The sequence below is a fragment of the Delphinus delphis genome, chromosome 12 (assembly GCF_949987515.2).
Source record: "Delphinus delphis chromosome 12, mDelDel1.2, whole genome shotgun sequence".
NCBI classification, from domain to species: Eukaryota; Metazoa; Chordata; class Mammalia; order Artiodactyla; family Delphinidae; genus Delphinus; species Delphinus delphis.
This window is the reverse complement of record NC_082694.2, coordinates 8,431,407-8,455,161: the sequence shown is the minus strand read 5'-3', so window position 1 is coordinate 8,455,161 and position 23,755 is coordinate 8,431,407. Positions and strand designations below refer to the sequence as shown.

Here is a 23,755-nt window from a genome sequence, read left to right as displayed (position 1 = left end):
TAGAAGGATATACAGGAAAAGGATGATACAGGATATACAGGAAAAGGATATACAGGAAAAGGATGAGCAGTGTTGTCTCTGGGGAATGGGACTGAATACTTCCTACTTTATACTTCTCTGTATTGTTCAAGTTTCTACCATGAGCATGTATTACTTTCATAACCAGAAAACACAAGAAAGGTATTTCTACTTTGAACAAAGCTAACTAAAAGAAACCAGCAACAATCAGAAGATGCTTCCTTATCAAAAGCATCAATGCCAAAGCAAGGAAAAACCACTGCCATCACTGCCCCCAACATGCTCTACCAATGAAACAAAAGACACTGAGAATGGCGTGCTGTGACGGCCCCCAAATGACCAGCTTCACGTTTTGCTGGAAACATGGCCCACCGAGTGCTGACGTGCTGCTGCTCGCACAACTAGCCAGAGGTCACCTGTGTGTTTAAATGGGTTTCACAGGTGAGCACATCACGTGAACACCACCACGAGGCCAGAGAGTGAAAGGTGGGGAAGACCAGAAAAGCACCCCAGGCATGCACCATGGACCTTGGGGGCCATCCCTTTTTGTGAGAGTCTGAACATTTCATCAGAATTCAGCAGGAGTGAGTACAACTACGCCTCAGTCTTCCTTCCAGAAAAAAAAAAAAATTCAGAATGTCTTAAGTGAGACTCCAGTGGGATTGGGAACTCTAGCAACAATTAGTGAAAGGAATGTCAGAAGCACCTCAGTTGAATAAATGTAAAAAAGAAGTACTGTTAATATTTCCAGATGCTTGAAGGCCAACGCCAAATGCAAATTGCACAAAGCCTTCACTTGTTCATTTAAATGAATTTCAAATCACCAAAGCTACTCAATCCTTTGTAAGGTTTTAAATCAGTGCTTAGAGCTAGGGGATGACAGCAATCTTATTTCCCACCTACAGATCAGGCTGACAAAGACATTAACATTGCAACCAAACCAATAAGACCATCAGTATCTGTTATAAACGTTTTGTGTTCCCATCACCTTGAAACATGATTGTTCCACATATCACATCACCTTTCTCAGGCCGTCTTGGGGCAATTTTGTCAAGTGAGAGGCCTCAAGGTCATTGTTTTTGTTTTTAAAGTATAGGAAGTATATCCTCTTTTCCAGGAGTTTTTCTTTTTTTTTTTAACCAATATTTTTATATCCAAATATATTTAATAAGAAGAAGACCAAATCTAGGGTATGACGAGAGACAATAAAAGAAATAAGTTTCAGACAAAAACTGTAAACAAAGATGTCAAAAAAACTAAAATGTAAACTTAATTAAAAAAAAAAAAAAGAAAAGAATCAAGGGCGAGACGGAAACATACCAGACTGGTCGTTGCTACCCCAGACAGGACTGCGATCCTTGCAGGAATAACTTATTCTGTAGAGTAAGCAGCTTGCTAATCAAAGCCTGAAACACATCGCCCAGATCAAAATGCATTCAACGCCCGCAGTGGCACTTCCTCCAAGAGTGAGAGGATTAGATAGAATCATGATAGCAAATAGTTTTTGGCCTGAGAAGCAACAGATACAGACCCGAGTGAACGAGTGAACGGACGTCCTAGGTAATGTCCTCATCTGGCCAAGAAAACTGGTAAGAAAGCTATCATGGAAAGAAAACACTTGAAAACTATCGGCCGACAGACACCACGTGGCTCCACAGCCCCTGGGTCACAGTGGCAGGAAGAAGAAACACATGTGCCGGGCGGGCTCCTGGCGTGTGCAGGAGATTTCAGTTACTCACTGAGCCCCCCAAAAGCAGTGGTTGCTGCTTTCATGTTGGTGAATTTTCAAAGACACTGAAGTTTTACCAAATCTCAGTGTCATGGTCATACTATTTTGCGGGGCAGGGCAGGGAAGGCCCGTGGGAGTCAATTCACTTGCTTTCTAACACGTTTAGTTGACAGTAAAGTTGGCTGGAGGGGGCAGGTACTAGACAAAAGGCAGGGTATTTGGTAACATGCAATCTAGTAAACGTACAGAAAAATAACTGACTTATTTTCATTATTCAATTACCCATGAATACACACAGTCAAAAAAATAATAACTGGGGGAGAGTATATTAATACTGAAAGTAATCAAAAGTATAAGAACTAAGATGATCTTAAGTGGCAGTCAAAAAGCTTTTGGTGTGCTGTATTGCACCTGGTTCACTAACCCATGAGATTTTCGTTGAATGTTCTAAGAAGTCATGGTTTAGCTTTGAACTGGAAAGTGTGTGTGTGTGTGTGTGTGTGTGTGTGTGTGTGTGTGTGTGTGTAAGCGTGTTTTCTCTAATCAGAAACGTCTGATCACTTTGTCTAGCCTGGGATTATGGAAACTAGACAAAGGAAACGTGTTCTAAAGAGCTGTGTATCTCACACACTTACACAGGCAGCTTTTCTACACCCACACATACAAACACACATGCCCTGGGAGAAAAGACCATTGTTCGATGCTGAGAAAATATTCACCGCCGTTTGAGAAATGCTGTGGCTGGGAACTTCAGGAGCACAGTGTCCAGAAATGTTGAGCCGTCCGTGAAGACAAGAGTGCCCTCCAGCCCGAAGGCGGGGCCCCTATGTCAGGTGGGTGCTGTTCCGCAGCCAGTGCAGGCCCTGCTGGGAGTACTGGACCAGGTGCTCCATGCTGCTGTGCAGGGTGACTGGCCCCATGAGCAGGTCCAGGTCATTGAAGAATTCTAGGGGACAGAGAGGGTCGTTAGAGGGACATGCACTTGGTCCTCTTTGTAAATCAAGCCTTCTCTGTCCCATCACTTGACATGAGCTCAACCTAACAAAATAAAGCCCCCGAGAGCTCACCTCTATCCCAATAATCCCTCAACTGGCGACTTCTAATTCAAACGAGTGACATTTACAATATTGAATTTAATGGATGTTGTGTGTTTTACATGTCATTTTTTCACTGTTCTGCAAGTACACTGATTTTAATAGATTTAACTCTTCATGTTTAAAATATATACATGTATATAGACAGAGAGGAAAAATATGTATTTTACTGAAATAGTTCTGAATAAACAAAGGAAACATGGCATGGCAAAACCAAACCAAACCAAACCAAACCCAAATGAAGGGCATTTGTTTAGCCAAAGAGCAAAGAAAATGTACTTCCTCAGGCTGCATTCTCCTTGTGCAGTAATGCGTCCCACCCTGAACTTGGCCTGCAGCTCTGTCATCCCTTACACTGTCCTCAGCTGTGCTATGTGCTGAGCCCCTGTCGGGGGAGGGTGGGAGTCCGATGGAGGAGGCTCCAGGCTCCTGGAGACAAATCAGAGACGGGTTTTTCTTTCTTTTTTTTTTTTTTTAATTTTATATTTATTTATCTGGCGGCACCGTGCGGCATGCGGGATCTTAGTTCCCTGACCAGGGATTAAACCCGTGCCCCCTACAGTGGAAGCACGGAGTCTTAGCTGCTGGACCGCCAGGGAAGTCCCTCTTTTTTTTTTGAAGCATCCAGCTTGTTTAAATTGTCTTTTATTTTTATTTTACTGAAGTATAGTTGATTTACAATGTCGTGTTAGTTTCAGGATTCAGTTATACATATTCAGTTATATATCTATTCTTTTTCAGATTCTTTCCCCTTATAGGTTACTACAAAATATTGAGTAGTTAGTTCCCTGTGCTATACTGTAGGTCCTTGTTCACAGATGGGTTCTGAAACACCTCTACTGAGGTCACCTTCTAGTCCTTGGACATTCTCTGGGTTTGTCCTTTCCTTAAACATTTATTACTGCCAAGACACTACACTAGGTGTAGGAGGGCAGAGGCAGGGGGTACACCGAGATGAAGAATGTAGGCTCTGCCATCGCAGAGATCACGGTTTGGTGGCTCAGAGACACGAATCAATTCATGTGGCTGCCAGGCTGCCCTAACGGGACCACTGAACAGCACTCCTTGAAAGTAAGAAGCTGGGAGTATTCTTTCAAAGGTGCTCTTGTACGTGCTGAATGAGGTCCTGCTGGGGAGGCTCTGAGAAGGGCCGGGAGGACAGCGTGGCAGGAGGTCAGGAGGAGAACAGGGGAGGAGAGGCAGGTCTGGGGAAGCTGTGCGGACTTTGCACTCGATGTGCAGCTCTGCTGAGGGACGGCTGGCAGCAGCTGGCAGTGCCATCTGGAGCCTGGCCTGCTCAGGCTTCTCCCAAACTGACCGCGGACATTTGTACATTTGTCCCTTCTGTTTCATCCACTTGTGACACATCCACCCCACTCCATCTCAGCCACTCAACTACTGTTTGCTTTTCAAAATCCTGTTCCGTGCCAGCTCCTTTGGCGAGCCTGCTGGGCTCAGCCCCTGGCACTGACCTCCTTGGCACCCCACTGGATTTTCAGGGTGCATCACCGCCGCACTACTGTTATATCCTGTCTGGTTTCATTATCAATTTCACGTACTCAGGCCTATCTGTGCCACTGGTTCCTCATCTCATCATGGACATCCTGATCTTAGCCGCAGAGGCACATGTTACCATGGGAACAAAATTTGCATTTAATGGCTTGATAGTGAGCTCAGATTCACACTCTCACCCAGCACTGGAGAAAGAGTAGTAAATTGGTATAATCTTATGGGAGAAAGTTAATAATATACCAATACATATCTTAAAAGAATCTATACCTGTTGACCTCCACATTCTACTTCTACAACGCCCTCCTATGACAGCAATTAGAAATATGAACAACGATTGACATGAGGATACTTATCGTAACATTATTTGTAACAGTGGGAAAAAATTGGAAGTAACACAAATGTCCAACAACAGGGGAATGGTTTGAGAAATCATGATACTTATGATTGCATACCTCTGTTTTGAAAGTATTATAGAGTCATCATAAAAGGTGTTCCTGAATGAGTTAGTGACATGAGAAAATGCCTGACATAATGTAAAATGAAGAAAAGACAGGATGTAAAACTGTATATATACTATGATCTTATTTTGGTAAAAATCGTGCATATTTGGAGAAAACGAGAAGCAATTTCTAAAGGTTTTTTTTTTTCAATAGAATGTTAATAGTAGTTATTCCTTAGTGACAAGATTACGGATGATCAAAAAATTTTTTTCTCTATAGTTTTTCTGTACTTTACAATTTAGCCACGGTAAACATGCATTCCTTTTGTAATCAGTAAAAACAAACATTATTTAAAAAGAAATACAGCTTACCCATCCAACACGTTTTTTTTCAGTTGTAAGCAGCTATCACTTCAATAGCTAGCAACATTCATACTCATCAGTTAATTAATTCATCCAGTATTTCAGATCCCCAACTGTGTTCTAGGCACTATGCAGGTCTTAGGAATACAGAGTTGAATAAAATGTAATCCCTACCTTTAAGGAGCTCACTGTCCGAAGGAAAAAAACATGTGTGTGTGTTTATCTATATAATTTGTGTCTGTATCATTGGTACCTATATCATCTCTATCTCCATCTCTATCTCTGATCTTTCCCACAGTATAGACAGCTTCTACTATTTCTTCTTTGCCCGCTGATGCCCAAGGATCGGGGTGTCCCCCTGAGCTGTGGCTGAACTATGCACACACTCCCCAGAGGCACACACACCTCTGTTCTCCTTGGCCAGGTTGTCCGCCATCTCCCAGTAGTCATAGCTGTGGAGAATGCTGTTGGTGATGCTGACGTGGTTGGCTGCCATCTGGTGGATACGCTGTGGGATGCTGACGATGGTTGATGGGGACAGGGCGTTCCCATTGGAGAGGCTCCCCTGAGATCCCACGGAGCTGGTGGGAGAGGGGTTGGGAGACATGGGGGATGGGGTGCCAGTGCTCCTGGAAGGGGAGAGCATAGGAAAACAGGTGGAGAGGTTGGTAGGGCAGCCCCTCAGGGCACTGTAAACAGAGGAGCACCTTACCCAGTGTCATGCAACACCTCATTTATCACCTTCACTTTGGAAAAATGAACTTACTTTCCACTGGCCCCCCATGGAGATGGGGCTTGGGCAGCTTTAGATGAATTCTGCAGGAAAATAAAAACATTGACAGTGAGTACCATCTGCTTGAGTTTAAACAGCCCACAACAACGTGTTCTCAGGTGACCGCTGAGACAAGTAATGGCTGACGCTGTAGATAAAATGCAGATTCACAGAAATTGGATCTGGGGAGTTTTTAATTACCAGGCTATTGGCTTCCTCTCTGCAAGATAGTGGGAGGCAGCTGCCCCCTCCCACTGACACAATGAGAATGTCTTATTTTTAAACGTAGGGCATATTTGCAGAAATTGTTGACATATATTTAATGCCTGAAAATATATGAGACATCAACTGTTACCATTTTTTTTTTTTTTTTTTTGCGGTACGCAGGCCTCTCACTGTTGTGGCCTCTCCCGTTGCGGAGCACAGGCTCCGGACACGCAGGCTCAGCGGCCATGGCTCACGGGCCCAGCCGCTCTGCGGCAAGTGGGATCTTCCCGGACCGGGGCACGAACCCGTGTCCCCTGCATCGGCAGGCGGACTCTCAACCACTGCGCCACCAGGGAAGCCCAACTGTTACCATTTTAACTTATGAAGATTAAAAGTATTTCTCTTAAAGGAAGTTGATCTTGAATGTTTCTAAAAGAACAGATTAAAATGTATTTCCTTAACAACAGTGAATTCAAAAATTCTGATATATTTAAAATTCTGATATAGGATATGTTGCATGAGCCAGTTGTTTGCATCAGGCATTTAAAAGACATTTTCGCCTTTGGCAAGGAAAGCTTCTCAGTGTACAGATAGATTCCCTCCCTGAGAGCCCAATAATGCTTTCTTGGACGTAAGTCTATGAGACTGTTAAGGAGAAAATGGACTTTATAATATTGAATTTTCCCTTCCAGAGACAAGAAAATAGCCTCAGCCTGGTTCCCCAGAGACAGAGTGTTTCTTTTGGTTAAAAAGAACTTTAGGAAGTGGTGACTGATTTTTAGTTTTTAGTGGAGGTGTCATCAAAATGGTAAGAAATGGCCTTACATGTGGGAATTTGGCAAAATCACCGTCAGGCCTCTTCCCCTACCACTAAAGTCCTGTGACTATAAGAAAAACATGGGTGGGGACAAAGGCCTTTTGTTCGGAGCCAGCTGTCCTGATAAAACTCATTTTTTATGGACCAGTTATCACTGTTTCCTAAAGGTTTCCTAATCTCTGAACTTTAAGTAGTATTTAAATAGCCTTTGATTTAGGGTCTCTACCAATACCTTCTGGGGGAAGCTCTGATATTTAATTTGTATCCTCTATTCGTTCTGTACAGTTTCATGGACTGCCTACAGACATTAAGAACATCTTGGATCCCTTAATAGTTCTGCTGTAACCTCTGTGGCTTACAGAGTTCAGATTCCTTCTCTATTCAAGCGTTTTGCTTGACTGTAATAACTCTCTTTAGTATTAGCGCTTAGATTCTAAATTTTTCAAAACTACTTATCTTGACCTTAGGCACCCAAAGTAAAGGGAAAGGCTTAGTGTCAGTACTTGTCATTATGACTGATGACCGTCAACGGACCAAGACAGTGGCTTAGCTCCTGGTCACTGCATGCATGACCAGGAAGCAGACAGTATGCTGGGTGGACATCGCCCACGGAATGCCCAGCACAGCCGGCTCATCAGAGATCATCTCCAAGAAGTGGAGGTTGGGGATTAAAGATCGAAAATGATGGTTGTGTATCTGACAAACAGCCGGTGGAGGTAGAAATGGCGTAATTTCTTGTTTCTACGGTCAAATGGGCAGCGAAGAGGCCCAGAAATCTCAGATGAATTATTCACAACAGTACATCAGAGGTTTTCTGGTCTTTTTACCCCCCTTTTTTCATTCTCCCAGCGAAAATGACTTCATTCCCTGAGATAGGTAAAAGTTAGCGCCGTTTGCAATTCTACCCTTATACGTGCACATTGCTACTGTTCTAGTGCCTCTGGGTTCTAACAAGTCATTTCTTACCATTTAAAATAACACCTTTATGAAAAATTATATTAGCTACTGGAGATAGCTAAGAGGAAGTTCTAAGGAATTACTTCTCAGAGGAAGAAGCTCTAAGTGAACATGAGCAATTTATGTTAGCTATAAAGACGGATTTGCTAGGACACTGGGATAGGTAACGGGATCTTCTTTCTTTAGAGGCTATAAAAATACTTGGACACAGGCAGAGGGATAAATTAGATGGGCTCTCAAGGCCATCCTCTGAGCCCTGAACACCACGAGTATGTCATAAATGGGGTTCGTGTGGATATCAGCTCCTGTATTATCCCCAAAGCAATGGATTCTACCTTGAAAATGTCCTTGACAGGGAGACAACTGGGTACAACATGTTGCCTGTTAGCCAGACAGTACCTTGAAATAGTCGATAAGTGCTTTTGAATACTTTACAGCGTGGTCCCTTTTGAGTCGAAACATCCGCCAGTACAGGAGAGCCAGGCATCGGTAACTGCAGCAGAAAAAGAGGAATAGCCCCCGAAAGTGTGAGTGGGCCCTGTGCTAACAAGACTTAAAAACAATCTTGCTGTTCCAGGTGCACTCCAGGTCCATAGCACAGTAGGCATATGACCTTCCTATCTGTTCAATGTAACTCAAAATGTCAAGGAGTTACTCCACAAGTATATCACTTCATATAAAGAAATATGAATAAAAGAAGAATATACATAATTAAAGAATATAAATATGAAGACAGAAAGCAGCTTTACTGCTTCTTTGTGGGGACTGAGGGGCTTGTCATTTCCTTCTTCCACCACTAGGAGACAGTCTCTCTCCATGAGAGGAGGGAGGAGGCTCTAGCGCACAGCTCTCACTGCTTGCTGGGTGAATTTCAGGGCACAACTACCTTATTCTGATTTGCCTTGACACCCTGGACTTCGGGCAGCGGCTTTGCTAAAAGAATAGCCAGCCCTTCCACCTGTTTTTATTCCCTTCACTACCACTGTACTGGACTATAATTAGTTCAAATAAAGTAACGGACATGAATGTATTTTATGAAAACCATACTGGGAGTAGTCACTATTTTATGTTACAGTTTATATATTTGTTATTTACATACTAGTATTCTATTTTATATAATATTAACGAATCATTGTTAATTTATTAATCCTAATAAGGAACTTAAAGTTTGAAAAGAGCACAGAGAGCATTTCCTGCACCATACCCACTTTTTTTTTTAACATCTTTATTGGAGTATAATTGCTTTACAATGTTCTGTTAGTTTCTGCTGTATAACACAGTGAATCAGCTATACTTATACATATATCCCCATATCTCCTCCCTCTCATGTCTCCCTCCCACCCTCCCTATCCCACCCCTCTAGGTGGTCACAAAGCGCCGAGCTGATCTCCCTGTGCTATGCGGCTGCTTCCCACTAGCTAGCTATTTTACATTTGGTAGCGTATATATGTCCATGCCTCTCTCTCACTTCGTCCCAGCTTCCCCTTCCCCCTCCCCGTGTCCTCACCATATCCACTTTTCCTTGGTGCTTTCCACTCCTAATTATTTGCTAACTCAGATCTGGTGTTGACATACTAGAATACCAACATACCAAATACAACTTAATAGTCTCTTAAAATTTTTTTTTCAATTTTAATTTTTCAATTTATTTTAATACAAGTTTTAAAGGTTACTTTCCATTTACAGCTATTACAAAATATTGGCTGTATTCCCTGTGTTGTACAATACACCCTTGACCAAGAGTCTCTTCTTAGCACACCAAACTCTAGAGGACGTGATATTGCAAAACTAATGTTTTCTCTTTTGCGTATGTTGCTGTTGTTGCTGTTATATTATTTTGAGATTCAATTCTCCAACTTGCAGATCCGGTTCTAAAGTGGAGTATGAACCATCAGAGAAAAAGACACTTTGGCCCCCCGTCACAGGAGGAACCAACAGAGAGGTGTCCTGTGATTTGAGGCAGTACTAAGGAGATGTCGAGGGGAAAATTATTATTATTATCATTATAATCGTCATCATTATAGAAAAAAACCTATTACGTGTTGATTAACATTTAAATATTGCTTTTATTATCAAAGTGGGATGAACTGCTCCTCAGTTTAATGTGTTGAGAACTTGAATACATCATCTTGATTCAGTTCTACTAATCCCACATGTAAAGAGACAGATGAATTATCTTGATTGCCTCTAAAATGTTAAACACAAGAGATTCCATTTGGCGCAATTCACATTCAAGTGATTTAAACACAGACTTACCTGATTTTAAGACACACACACACACACACACACACAGAAAAATGGGTCCTTGTGTCATGGACCTGTTGGTTTTCAATCACTGTGAATTCACCTCATGCCTAGGACAGCAGGGTGCAGGCTCTCCCTGGCCACCATGAGCACTGCCTTTGGTTTGGTGTGTCAGAAGCGCTAGGAAGCCATCGTGCATTTCAGCACCTGGTTTGCCACTGAAGAGGTACGAGGCTGGGGAGGCTATTTTCATCTGATGTGATGCACTTACCATAATGCAGCCAGCTGTTTATCCTCTGGTGTGGCATTGGGGCCTGAGTGGGTTTTTAGTCTCATAGCATATCTTAAAAGAAAAAAGGAAAGAAAAACAAAACATTAAAGCTTTCTTATTAACAACAGAACATCTTCTAGGATGGAAGTTCTCTCTGCCCAATACTTAGTTTTTCATAGTGCTTGCTGACAGTTCTTTCTTAGAAGCCAGCTGAGGCTGCCCCATTTTCTCTAAGCATGACATGATTGTGATGTGACTAGAACAAAATGGCTTTTATGACCATCTAGCAACTTTCTGCCCTTTAACAATACAAGTGCAAACGCGACAGATGGTCAAGAGTGGTATCGGTTCAAGCATTATCCACGTATGTGGTGACACACCCATTTTTACCAATTCTGATTTATGGCTGAGTGGCTGACAGGAGGGAGCGAAGGTCAATCCTTCCAGGCCAATCTCCAGAAAAATTTTTATTCCTTGTCCTCAGATGAATGTTTGGATTTATTTCTTTTTTATTGTTATGGAACTCTTACTTTGACAGTAGTGTAACTGTCCTGGATGCATAACTAGTAGATTTTATGAACTTTATTCAATCTCACTTATTTCTCTGAACCAGAGGTCTATGGCTGTTCCTTTCTCCAATAATACACCAAGTTACTTGCAGACTCTTGGAGAGAGCTGAGGCGGTATATGGAATGGTCAGGGAGACCTGGGTTCAAGTCCTTACAGTCGTGAGAACTTAGACAAATTAACAGCTTTAAGCCTCCATTTCCTTATTTATAAAGTAAGATGAGTACTGCGGATCCCATAGCATTGCTGTGAGGATTAAGTGAGAGAGTGTTTATAAAGTTCTTGGCATAGTGGGCTGGCTTATTGCAAATTGCTCAAGAAGTGATACTGTTATTACACTATCTCCACAGCATGCAGACTTGTAGTGGTTTTTTCTTTTTTTAATTTATTTATTTTGGGCTGTGTTGGGTCTTCGTTGCAGTGCGTGGGCTTCTCATCGCGGTGGCTTCTCTTGCTGCGGAGCACGGGCTCTAGGCGTGCGGGCTTCAGTAGTTGTGGCACGTGGGCTCAGTAGTTATGCCTCGCAGGTCTAGAGCGCAGGCTCAGTAGTTGTGGCACACGGGCTTAGCTGCTCTGCTGCATGTGGGATCTTCCCAGACCAGGGCTTGAAGCTGTGTCTCCTGCATTGGCAGGTGGATTCTTAATTACCACGCCACCAGGGAAGTCCCTTGCAGTGTTTCTGAGTGTATCTCTTTGCTTAGTTTTCACAGTGGTTTCTCCGGGTATTACAAGATACATATGTGACTCATCACAATTTATTGGTATCAATATTTTCCACTTTGCTTGAAGAGTTGAAACCTTACTTCCATCTCACTGCTTTTAAATAACACTGTCTTGAGCATCACATGGTGGTATAATTTTTGTTTCAATCATCAACTATGATTTATAAAACTCATGAGGAGGATAGTTTATTGCATGTACCCATAGTTCTGTTCTTATGTTGTTTTTCCTTCCCTCCTGTTGGTCCAAGATTCCTTCTTTTGTCACTTCCTTTCTGTTTGAGAAACTTCCTTTAGCCAACCTTTAAAGGTAGGTCTGTTAGAAACAAAGTCTTTTTCCTTAGTCTGAGAATGTTTTTATTTCCTCTTTATTCCTGAAGAATGAATTCTCACTGAATCTAGAGTTCACAGTTTGACAGTTTTTTTCTTTCAGCATTTAAAAAATGTTGTGCCACTCCCTTCCGGCTTTCATGGTTTCAGATAAGAAGTCAGCTGTTATCTGAATTGGTGTCCCCCTATGGGTAATGTGTCATTCCTCTCTCATTGCTTTCAGGATTTTTTTTTCCTTTGTTTTTAGTTTTCAGAAATGTAGTTTTGATGCGTCTTGGCATGCATTGCTTTGGCTGTTTATGCTGTTTGGGTTTTTCTCCACTTCTTGAATCTGTAGGTTTATGTCTTTTGCCAAATTTAGCAAGTTTCAGCCATTACTTCTTCAAAATATCTTTCAGTTCCATTCTCTCCCTCTCCTTCTGGGACTCCAATATTGACATGGAGGTTCTACTGTCATTGTGCTTGAAGCTCTATCCACTTTTTTTTTTTCAGTCTGTTTTCTCTCTGTTGCTCCGATTGGGGGGTAAATTCTATTTTCTGTTCTCAAGTTCATTGATTCTATCCTCTGTCATCTCTACTACTGAGCCCCTCCAGTGAGATTTTTATTTGTTATATTTCTCAGTTCTTTAATTTCCATTTGGTTCTTTTTCAAAACAACTTGTATTTCTTTGATGAGACTTTCATTTTTTGTTTGTTTCAAGAGAATTTGTAATTTTTTGTTGAAGCATTTTTATGATGGCTGCTTTAAAGTCCTTGTCAGATAACTCCAACATCTGATTCATCCTGGTTATTGGTGTCAACTGATCGTCTTTTTTCATCTCAGTTGTGGTTTTCTTGTTTCTTGGTATGATGAATGAGTTTCTATTGTATCTTGGACATCTTGGCTATTATGTTAGGAGATACCTGGGTCCTGTTTAAATCTTTTCTTTTAAAAGGAAGTCACCCTGTTTAGGTTTAGCAGGCAAGTCATAACCTACTTCTGTGGGCTGTGGTTCCATGTACAATTTAATTTTCAGAGGTTTTGTGGTGCAATTTTGATCTGTGGTGGCAGGGTTCCACCCGTCAGTGTCCCCCAGTCACTTGGTGTCCTTTGGTGGAGAAAGGAATTCTCTTGCCTACTGGGACAAAGAGCACATCCTAAGCTGGGTACCTGTGGCACGATCCTCCTTGGGGGTGCTCCCAGCTCCCGAGTATCTCTCAGTGGGGGAGGGGAATCTCAAACCTGGTGGGCAACATGCAGATTCAAGTGGTATATTAATGCTGTTTTCTAACTCAGAGAAGAAAAACTCTTTTTTATCTTAGTTTTTGGAGTAGCTTAAGGGATTCTATTCAATCATCTAGAAACTGCATTGTATTTTCCACCCACGCAAGGTCCCATCTCTGGTGTAGCACGGGTGTGCACATCAGCACCTCCAGTTTATTTGACATCAGGCTTTTATCATTGTTTGGATTTATTTGTTTGTTTTTTAAAGTCTGAATGCCTTTAGGCAGGCTATGCAGTTCACCAGAGGCCCTGTGACTTGCTTACTTGTTCATTCCTCAAATATTCACTGAGTACATACTGTGTTCTAAGATCTTTTCCAGGGGGTATGACCACATACACGAACAGATCAAACAACAACCAAAAACATCCCTCTGTTTGAGGCACTCACATTCTAGAACACATTATGGCTTTGTGCCTGTCCACTTCCACCCATATTCTTCCATGCCCTCCTGTGGGCATCTGAGTCTGTGCCTTATTCTGAGGAAGAAATGTGAGGACCTAGGGTCTCTTAAAGTAATTTTAAGTTTTTTTTTTTTTTTTTTTTACTATGGCAACTTCTTCTCTTCACTGCCCAAGATGCTGTACCACGTAAGAAAACGGCATGAAGGAGTCACCAATACATTGGTGTAATAGAAATATTTATTTATTTATTTATTTATTGTGTGTGTGTGTGGTTTTTTTTGTTTTTGTTTTTGCAGTACGCGGGCCTCTCACCGTTGTGGCCTCTCCCGTTGCGGAGCACAGGCTCCGGACGCGCAGGCCCAGCGGCCATGGCTCACGGGCCCAGCCGCTAAGCGGCATGTGGGACCTTCCCGGACCGGGGCACGAACCCGTGTCCCCTGCATCGTCTAGGTGGACTCTCAACCACTGCGCCACCAGGGAAGCCCAATAGAAATCTTTTAATAAGAAAAATGCTTGGAGAGTGTTAACTTTCAAAACATTCTTGAGAAGTACTTTTTGAAGATGATGTGTTCTTGATACTGGGATGACAAAGTCAAAGGCTGTCATCCTTTCCTATTTCCTGAAGGAGAATAGTGTAAAATACCAAGGAGCAAACCTGGGCCAATGCATACCAAGAAGGTTAAATTTAGGATGACTAGAAATCTTCCATCTGGAATGGTGAGACATGGTAAACCACATTTACTCTTAGGTTGCCTAGAATTCCAGAATTAGAAAAGTCTCTTAAAGTTAGTTTTGGGAAGGATTATTTCACATAATGGGTATTAGACATTATCCCAAGCAGTTGAACCAGCTAAAGACATAAACCATATGACGAAGGTTCCCAGTAGTGTTAATGGATGAAATTCCTTTAATGGTTCATTAAAGAGACATTAAGGATGTGCCTTTCCATGTTGCCATCATGGAAGACAAAGAGTCTCCCACCCAAGTCCTTGCTGTGCCCCAGTCAGAAACCCTGCTTCTGCGCATACTACAGGTCTTAACCCAGGCCGGGGGATGGCGCTCACGTCCAAGTCTTAGACCAGAACAACGCCAGCACCTATTCAGATAGTGCGTCGTAGGATGGATTTCCTTTCCTAAAATCCCCTTGAATCTTCTTTCCTTTCATTAAATACTCCTGGATCATTTACTGATGAAGTTAGGATTTAGATTATATGAATCTGGATCAGGTTAAAAAAAAAAAGCAGCATGGAGATGTAGTGAATTCAAATTCCGCCACTTCCCAGCTGGGTGAAGTAGACATCTCACATCTCCCTCAGATTCAGCTTCCTTTCTGCAGCCAGTGGGGTTAGAGGAGCTGCCGCCACCCCCAGCACTCACACAGAGAGCGAAGGAGGCAGCCTGTGCAAAAATGTCTTGCAAGATTGTCCACTCTTATTTGGGGGATGAACATTGGTTCTTGGTAGCTCACAGTGCAGGCTGACGTTCTTTTGTGTGTTCACAGCACTTATATACATTCTTCCCTCCACCCCCAACCCCTGCCCCCAAGCAAGAAAACGCAGCGCTTACCTGATGAGCTCAACTGTTTCTGAATACATTGTATAGGGAGATTTGGATTCCATTGGGCCCTGCTCCATTGCATTTCCACACTCAATGAATGACAGGGCTGCTTCAGCATAGTTCAGAGCCTTTCCAAACTTTTCCACCTGATCAAGAGAGTTAATACAGTGTCTTCCTTAGGAATAGTTTTTCAAACAGCATTGTCACATAATCTATACACTTTGAGAAACCCGACTTTGAAGTTCCAAACTCCTGTGAATGGAGCTGAGAGAAGAGAGAAATAGGGTAATGCCTTCTCTAGGTATTTTCGCAAATTGCTACTGGTTTAGGGTAAATGAGTAAATGGTTATACAGAATTATACCAAATCCACAACTGCCAATCAGAATTGTGCAGAACTTCACGGTTGCTTTAATTTCTGTTGCCCTCTTTCCAACTCCTAATGGTTTCTCAACTTCGCTCCTTGGTCCTCACTGCTGTGCTAAATATATATCTATGTTCATAGGCCTGACTCCATGCAACAGTTTTCACACTTTTGGGCTATACTCTCACTTTGATGGTTTAAGGCCTTCCTTATTATCTTTTACACTATTTGTGACATTTACATCTCCACGCCTTCCTTTCAGTATGTATTTTTTAGTTGTTTCGTTAGCAGTTAGAACGTCACCCTAAGCGGGAGGGTGAGGAGAGAAAGGGAGAGGAGGTAGAGCTCAAGGCATGATTTCAGCTTGAAGGACACAATGTTGAAAATTAATTAAAAAAAAGACCTTTTGGGATTATAGGAGGTCCCTAAATTTACGTTAATCTTTACCCGTATCAGTGAGGATAACCAAGAATCAGCTTTACGTTCTTAGGTTCTCATAAATCTAAACACACACGTCAGGTTCGTGCACGGTTCCGTGCATTCTTCCTCTCGGTGGATCGTTGACACATTCTAAATTTGAATTGCATCATCTCCGCAGTTTTCAAACATTCCTTCATCAATCAAAACAGAATTACGCAGATACTCTTAACTACTGATCTAAGTCTTGCCTCTTAAAAAACCTCTCATTATTCATGACACCTCAGGAAAGGGAAATGCAGAGCAGAATTCTCCCGCATTAGCAAGTCAAAATTTTAAACAGCTTATAACCCTAAGAGGCTATAGAGCAATATTTCTTGGCAGTGCTTTCAGATTAAGGAAGTCATTTCTTTCAATAAGTATTTGCTAAAGCACCTGATTCTGTGTGGTCTGTACTTGACACACAAAAGCTCCTTCCAGGAACATATATTTGCAGGGAAAAAATGTGCACTCACAAGATAGCTCAAAGTGCAAGGAAGTCTGTGATTAACTAACCGAATGCAAAGCAAGGAGTCCCATGCCAGAGAGAGGGCAGGAAGGGAGCAAGTGATGGGGCTACAGGGAGGCTGGGGAGGAAACTGGGAAGGAACAGTATGATCTGGCTGAATCTGGGGAGGACACTGAAGGTGTGGGTGTGCGTGCGAGTGACAGTGTGAGTGTGAGGCTCTGCAGGTGCAAAGACCTGCCAGCTGGCACGAGTCAGGTGTGCTTAGAGGCGGCAGGGGGCCAACATGGCTGGAGCAGAGTATCGCTGGGAAAGGCCAGGTTGGGCAAGATGACACTGACTGAGGAAGCCTGGTAAACACTGGATGATTCAGGCAGGAAATTTCATTCTGCTTTAGAACTCAACGTGACCATGCATCGGTTCCTTCGGGTGACCAGAACTCTCCATCAGACTGTGGGACTGTGATGACAGAAGCTCTACCTCCTATTTCCCTTCTGTATTTTCTGACACCCCCTGGTTATTTCTCTGTACACCAGTGGACCTAGGCAGTTAGCTTCATATAAATGCATGCTTGGTGGGCAAAATCAGTAGCATTGGGGGGGGGGTGGGGTACAGTTATGGCTTAGGCATCTTCAGCCCTGGAATAATACTCTGAAGGTCATTTGAAATGCCTTATTCGCCTCCAGCACCCTGATTTCACTTATGAGCACTGGAGGGGAGCAGAACTAGAATCGCTAGATAGGAAAGACTCCCTTTGGATGAGATCTTCTGACAGAACAACCATATGATCTCTTTTAGGAAAAACCAGAAGTGTTCTAACTCTTGCCTGAAGGCTTTAAGCTTTCTCAAATAAATTATCCAAGTCAGAAAAGTTACTCTCTGAAAACATCAAATCATACAACTTCAGGGTCTTATGTGCAGTGAAATAGTTTCTGGATTGTCCAGATTCATAGGAAAAATTCATTCTGGCAGGTACATATGAAGAACGCAAGTCTTTTTGAAAAGGGATTTGATCCTGGGACCAAGCCAAGCGTTGGCCAGGCTAACAAGGGAGAAATATGCAAACTGGGGTGTTTTCTTTTTAAGGAAAAAAACTATTACCACCCACTGACTCCATTGCCTCTGGTTCCTAATCAAACTTTAGGTCTAAACTGAAATATTAGTTTATCCAGGGCTTCCTCCCAGTCAGACATTATTGGCTGAGGTCATAATTTATTGGGCGATGAGCACTGGATTATCTAAACATTTTTGCCTTTAACAGACCCAGCCATCCTTGTAATAGATTTTATAATGACCCTAGCTATGTTGCCCCAGTGATGAAGCTGTGGTACAAACATCATTTGGAGGAAAGGATCTGGAGAGAAAAGGTCTTACCATTGCATCTGCTTTATGCTTCATTCGCTTAGCTTCTTGCATAAAATAATCTGCACTGCGTGGCCTACGAGGAGAGGGTGATATGAAACGTCATTACCGTGCACGTGCAAGATCTTTGGAAAATATTCTTTCCTTTGCTCACACTTGAAGCACAATTTCAAGACTCTTCTTAAGACGGAATCAAGTATTTTTCTTTTCTTTTGCATTTCCAAACTACTATAGCCTATATGTAAAAGACTACGATTATATTTCTCTTAAGTTAGCAATCCAAAACACACTCAATATATGCAAATAAATATATACATTTACAGTGATTTTTAACATGGATCCCCAGTACCTAATTTGCGAATCAGATTTTTTATTGCACGGTTAAGAAATCAAGTGCAAAATCTTATTTCACAGGTTATTTACATAAAACAATCCCTTTTTAATGTAAAGATGGCAAAGGTATCTCATAATAATTGTATGGATATGTACAGGTGAGTATATTTCTGTACCCTTATGAAAATCAGTGTTGTTTGTATGCATAAATGGTACCCAAAGTTGCTTGTATCTCTATATCTAATTATTTTAAAGCTTTGCAATGAAAAATGAAAAGAGGTGCTGCTGTATGATTACATTCCAGTTGTAATAAAGTTAACTGTAAAATGATGTCTTCCTTGTCACAATGCAAACATGGCATGTATTCTCTCTAGCTCTGATTAACTGGCTGGTAAACATTAACACCAGACATGGGCATTATTAAAACAATAACCCTGGCCAGCGCTGACTCTGCTGGGAGATGAAGGGAATTCATCCAGAGATGGATCTGAGTGTGTGACATGACCCCAAGTTACACTAAACTACTCATTAGACAGTAACTTTAAATGCTTCATTGGATAGATTTTTTTAAATCTACGTACTTTAGGTACCATCAGCATAAACTTGTTTTGCATTATGGGTCTTTATATAATCAGTAAACTTGACCTATTCATGTACACACCATAAGCCAGGACCCCCTGAATGGGAGATAAGATGTAAGTAGCAATATTAATCATGAACTGTTTAACCTATTTAATACACTTATTTTGAACTGCCTTCTTTCAGCTAAGGCATCTTTTCCCCAATGCAGTATTAGGTAGTCAGAGCGTCCTTTTATCCTAAGGGGTCAAAAGGCTTAGAAAAATCACACATACCATGTCAATGACATTACCATCCAAAACTATAATCCTCAGCTGAATGGTTTTAATCAATCAATCAAACAAATAAACAAACCAGGATCAAAGCAAATACTTAATTTTGAGTCACAAATCACAGAAGCAAGAAAAAGACCTTGGTTTTCTGTCTCTTCTTCCGCATAAAATATTGTCAGTACTGTGGAACATGCTGGGAATTTTTAACTTTTCCAACAAAGAAATGAGGAACATGGCTGCAGGATTTCCCTAATGTGCACAACGAAACTCTGTTTCTCGATCATGAGCCCTTCACCATTTTTCCTGCCATGCAGGCCTGGACTCTTTCATTCATCATGATGGGTCTTCATTCGTGGGTGAGGCCTGAGGTTTCCTTCAAAGGAAGGCCCTGCTCTGACCGGCTCTTCTTGTTCTAGTTTATTTCCTCAACGTTCACGCTTCTTCCATTTGAAGGGCGTTTTAGTTGACTTTCACGATGGTTTGTTCTTCTCTGTCCACATATTGACCTTTGAACACATACTGGCTATCTGTGGGGTCTTTGATGCCGACTGTGGCAATTTACATTATTTTTGTTCTTGTTTTTGTTGTTTAATGGACTGACTTAATTTTTCTGAGCAGTTGTAGGCTCCGAGCAAAATGAAGTGGAAAGTACGAAAAGTTCCTGTGTACCTCGTGCTTCTGCACGTGCACAGCCTCCCTCACTACCAACATCCCCACCAGAGCAGCACATCTGTTACAATCGATAAACCGAACCTGACATATCATCATCACCCAAAGTCCACAGTTTACATCTGGGTTCACTCTTGGCGTTGCACGTTCTGTGAGTTTTGAGGAATGTATAATGACACGTATCCACCATTATAGTATCATACAGAAGAGTTTCATGCCTTAAAAATCCTCTGCAATATCTTTCGTTTGTCCTTTTGCTGAATGCCCCGAAGCAGAAGACCAGACCTACCTCTGCCCAAACCCAGATCTGACTCCTGAGCTTCAGATGGGGTCCTGGAGCCTATTTGTTCAGGACAAGAGTTCAGGCATCTCCATCCATCTCTCCCCCAGTTATCAAATGCTATGAATGCTCCCTCGTAAACATCCCTTTCTTTCCCCAATGACCGTATCCACCAAGTCTAGGCTTTCATCACCTCTCCTGGTCTCTAGTTTCACACCCATCCAACCTATTCTGAGCTTTAAGCCTTGACCTATGTTTGTAAAACGTGGCTTTCATTATATCCCCATCCTACTCATAGATCTAAAATCCATCTCCAGGGCCTATGAATTCCAATCGCAGTTCAGGTCTCCAATCATCTTGCCTAACCCTCTTAACCGTACCACTTACTCACCAAGTCCCTCAACCACAGCCAGAGAGGTGTCCTCACTGTCTGGTTGACATGCCATGGGTGTCTTAGAAGCTCTGCTCATCCTTTCCGTTCTTCCTGGAACACTCACCTCTCTGCTCATTCATTAAGTGCTTATGATGAGCCAGATGTTACCTGTCCCTCAAATTCTTAGGCCATAAGGCCTTCTTGGTCATTTTGGTCCATGATCAGCTATGTCTTTCCTGATCTCAGACACTACCTCTTGTTTACACTTCACTTCCAGGCATTTAATTACCTTCTGCTGTCCTGGGCTACAGTCACTGCATGTATGCAAACTTTGCAGCTGGACCATTTTCAGCGGGGGCCCTGTTGTAGACCTCTTTGATCTTCCCCACCTTGTAGTTTTAGGTACATGGTAGAAAAGAAATGAACCCCCCCCCCCCTTGCATTCATATTTTGAGTTTCAAAGAGAGAGAGACAGGGTTGACTTCTGATGGGGTGCAGCCTCGAAGGCAATGAGCCAGAGAACATCTCCATGGCAACCTGAAATTCTCCACATCATTATCTGTCCCACACTCCAGTATAGGAATTTGGTCGTTTTTCTCTTGCCCTGTTTTTTGTAGACCTCGTCACTAACGGATCATCATTTTTTCAAATGCATTTCGTTCTCACGAACGAATTACTTTGGTAATAAGCAAAGGCATCTGTTAGCCTTCTTAGTTACCCCTGGGGTGGCAGTGCCACCTGATTCCTAATACGGGTACCTTAATCAATGCTGTTTTTATCTGCAGCATGTAAGTGTATCCTTTAAACCTGAGTTGGAGGCTGAGTCACAAACTCTCACAAGGGTGTAGGTGGATAAGTAACACACCTATTTTCTGACTACATCACAGCAGCTACAACATTAACCTGAGATGCTGAAGAAATGTACTATCAGGGCCTGTTTAGGATCGCATAAGAATTCTCATCTTTGCATCTAATGGAGGGCTTATTACACTGAGTCACTGAAGATTGCTTGATGATTGGCCCATTTGTTTTCCTTTCAGGTGATTTCTAGAGCCACACTCCTAGATCAGATCATTATAAAGGCAATGGGATGATGGGATGTCACCCAGATTGTCCGGCAAGGCAGTGGACACGTGCTGTCATGAAGGCATCACTCCGACGGTGACGTTCAAGTCAGCAGGAAAGTAAAACTGCCGTCACCATTGTGGCAGTTACAGAATATAACATGGCACAGGCACTAAAATGAATCTAATGATCGCAGCGTTCAAACTCATTTTTCATTGAATCTTCTTTCTTTTCTTTCACATGGAAAACCTAGAGTTTTGCTTTTCATTGTGATCATAAGGTTCTTCACACCGTTTCTCACAGCGATGGTATTTGATGATGATACGTGAGCAACCCTAAGAAAAGTACAGTTCAACATCATGCATGTAACTAACCGTGTCTCTGGGGCTCTTCAGAAGCTGGGCTCGAGTGATCCAAAACGCCAAAGCCGAGCCCCGTGTATCTTTGTTATAAGAGCTCTCGGCAGCGAAAAAAATGGGAGCACTTGATCCAGAGGGGGTGCGCCCTCCTCACCTCTCATTGCCCCCACCTACACGCGAGCCACCTTAGTTCTAAGCAGCGGCGGGGGCTGAGCTACCCTAAAATTTCTTCTGGCACCAGCGTATTAGAGCAACCTTGCTCTTTGTTCTCCTTTGTGGCTGCGATGGAGTTGAACGCCCTCCCACGGAGAGGCTGGCGGGCTGCTTTCTGTGATTCCTACCTCTGTGAAATGCACCTCCTCAGCAAAACCAGCCTGTTTTATGAAAACTGGCAGAGATGGCGAACTCAACGTGTCTGAACAAACGGGTTCCTTGGCATAGCAGAAGTGGGGATCATTTTCTTAGGGAAGTTGAAATCCAAATCAGACAGCTAGGCAACTGCACACCAAATGAATTCGTCATCTGATAGCCTGTCAGCTTGTCATTTAATAAGTCCCCGAGGTGTTACTGTGGCCCAGGCTGTGAGGTACTTTCTTGACCAAGAAGAACGCGTAAGAAGTGAGGTAATTGTTTTTCACGCACTGAGTAAGTGGGTGCTGCCGATGAGGGCATTGCGCAGCCAGGGACCCCGGTGCTGCCGCTGGCTTTATGAGTGCTTTCCGAAGGAAGCAGGAAGACTGCTTTCGGCAGCAAGGATTCAAATGCAGCTTTTGTTTCTATGCCCTTGATGTTGGCTGGGACTCCCGAGTCCCTGGCTTCTCAGAAGCATAAGCAATCACTCATTGTGTCTCCTACAGGCCACAGGCTCTTGCAGGTGACTTCTCTCTCGGCCACACATAGAAAACGGCGTGTGCTTTCCAGGACACACAGGCTAAATGGCAGGTTTTGGTCACGTGAGCATAAGCAACTTTCTATCGAAAGGGAAACACATCAGTTTGATTGTTGTTCTTCTCTGGGTGTGATATTTAACAAATGAATTTATTTACAAAACAGAAACAGACTCACAGACTTAGAAAACAAACTTATGGTTACCAAAGGGGAAAGGCGGGGGCAGGGATAAATTAGGAGCTTGGGATTAACATATACACACTCCTATATATACAATATATAATCGATAAGGACCTACTATATAGCACAGGGCACTCTACTCATTACTCTGTAATAATCTATATGGGAAAAGAATCTGAAAAAGGATATATGAATATGTATAACTAAATCACTTTGCTGTACACCTGAAACTAATACAACATTGTAAACCAACTATATTCCAACATAAAATCAAAAATTAAAAAAGGGCTTCCCTGGTGGTGCAGTGGTTAAGAATCCGCCTGCCGATGCAGGGGACACGGGTTCGAGCCCTGGTCCGGGAAGATGCCACATGCCACAGAGCTAAGCTCATGCGCCACAACTACTGAGCCTGTGCTCTAGAGCCCGCGAGCCACAGCTACTGAAGCCCGCGTGCCTAGAGCCCATGCTCCGCGACAAGAGAAGCCACCGCAATGAGAAGCCCACATACCGCAAGGAAGAGTAGCCCCTGTTCGCCGCAACTAGAGGAAGCCCGCACGCAGCAACAAAGACCCAACGCAGCCAAAGATAAATACATAAAATAAAATAAACCATGATAACTGTAGAAAAACGACTGATAAAAAAAAATTAATCAAAAGAGATAAAATCATTTGACAAGCCCTTAAAATGATCAGAGAGCTCAGATTTCAATCAGGGAGATCTAAAAGGCCTTGTCCCCAGCTCCTGCCCTCCCAACACCCCCAGCCAAGTCCTCTTTTTCCCCTTTCTTTCTGTTTTGGTTAGAAAAAAACAAAAACCTGGCTGAGAGGGGTTCATAAAGTGAAAAAATTC

At 42.6% G+C, this 23,755-nt stretch overlaps 1 protein-coding gene across 1 annotated transcript in view; it reads right to left on the bottom strand.

The window, feature by feature from the left end:
* Window positions 1-2,469: 2,469 nt before the first annotated feature.
* The window catches only part of AFF3 (ALF transcription elongation factor 3), a 604,640-nt gene continuing 583,354 nt past the window's right edge, over window positions 2,470-23,755 (bottom strand). Inside the window, exons 18-24 of the mRNA XM_060027282.1 lie at window positions 17,921-17,984; window positions 15,272-15,408; window positions 10,424-10,495; window positions 8,308-8,401; window positions 5,922-5,971; window positions 5,561-5,784; window positions 2,470-2,693 (exon numbers count right to left, since the gene is read on the bottom strand). Of these exons, the coding sequence (XP_059883265.1) occupies window positions 2,572-2,693; window positions 5,561-5,784; window positions 5,922-5,971; window positions 8,308-8,401; window positions 10,424-10,495; window positions 15,272-15,408; window positions 17,921-17,984 (763 nt within the window). The 3' untranslated portion in view covers window positions 2,470-2,571. The remainder of the gene's footprint in view (window positions 2,694-5,560; window positions 5,785-5,921; window positions 5,972-8,307; window positions 8,402-10,423; window positions 10,496-15,271; window positions 15,409-17,920; window positions 17,985-23,755) is intronic.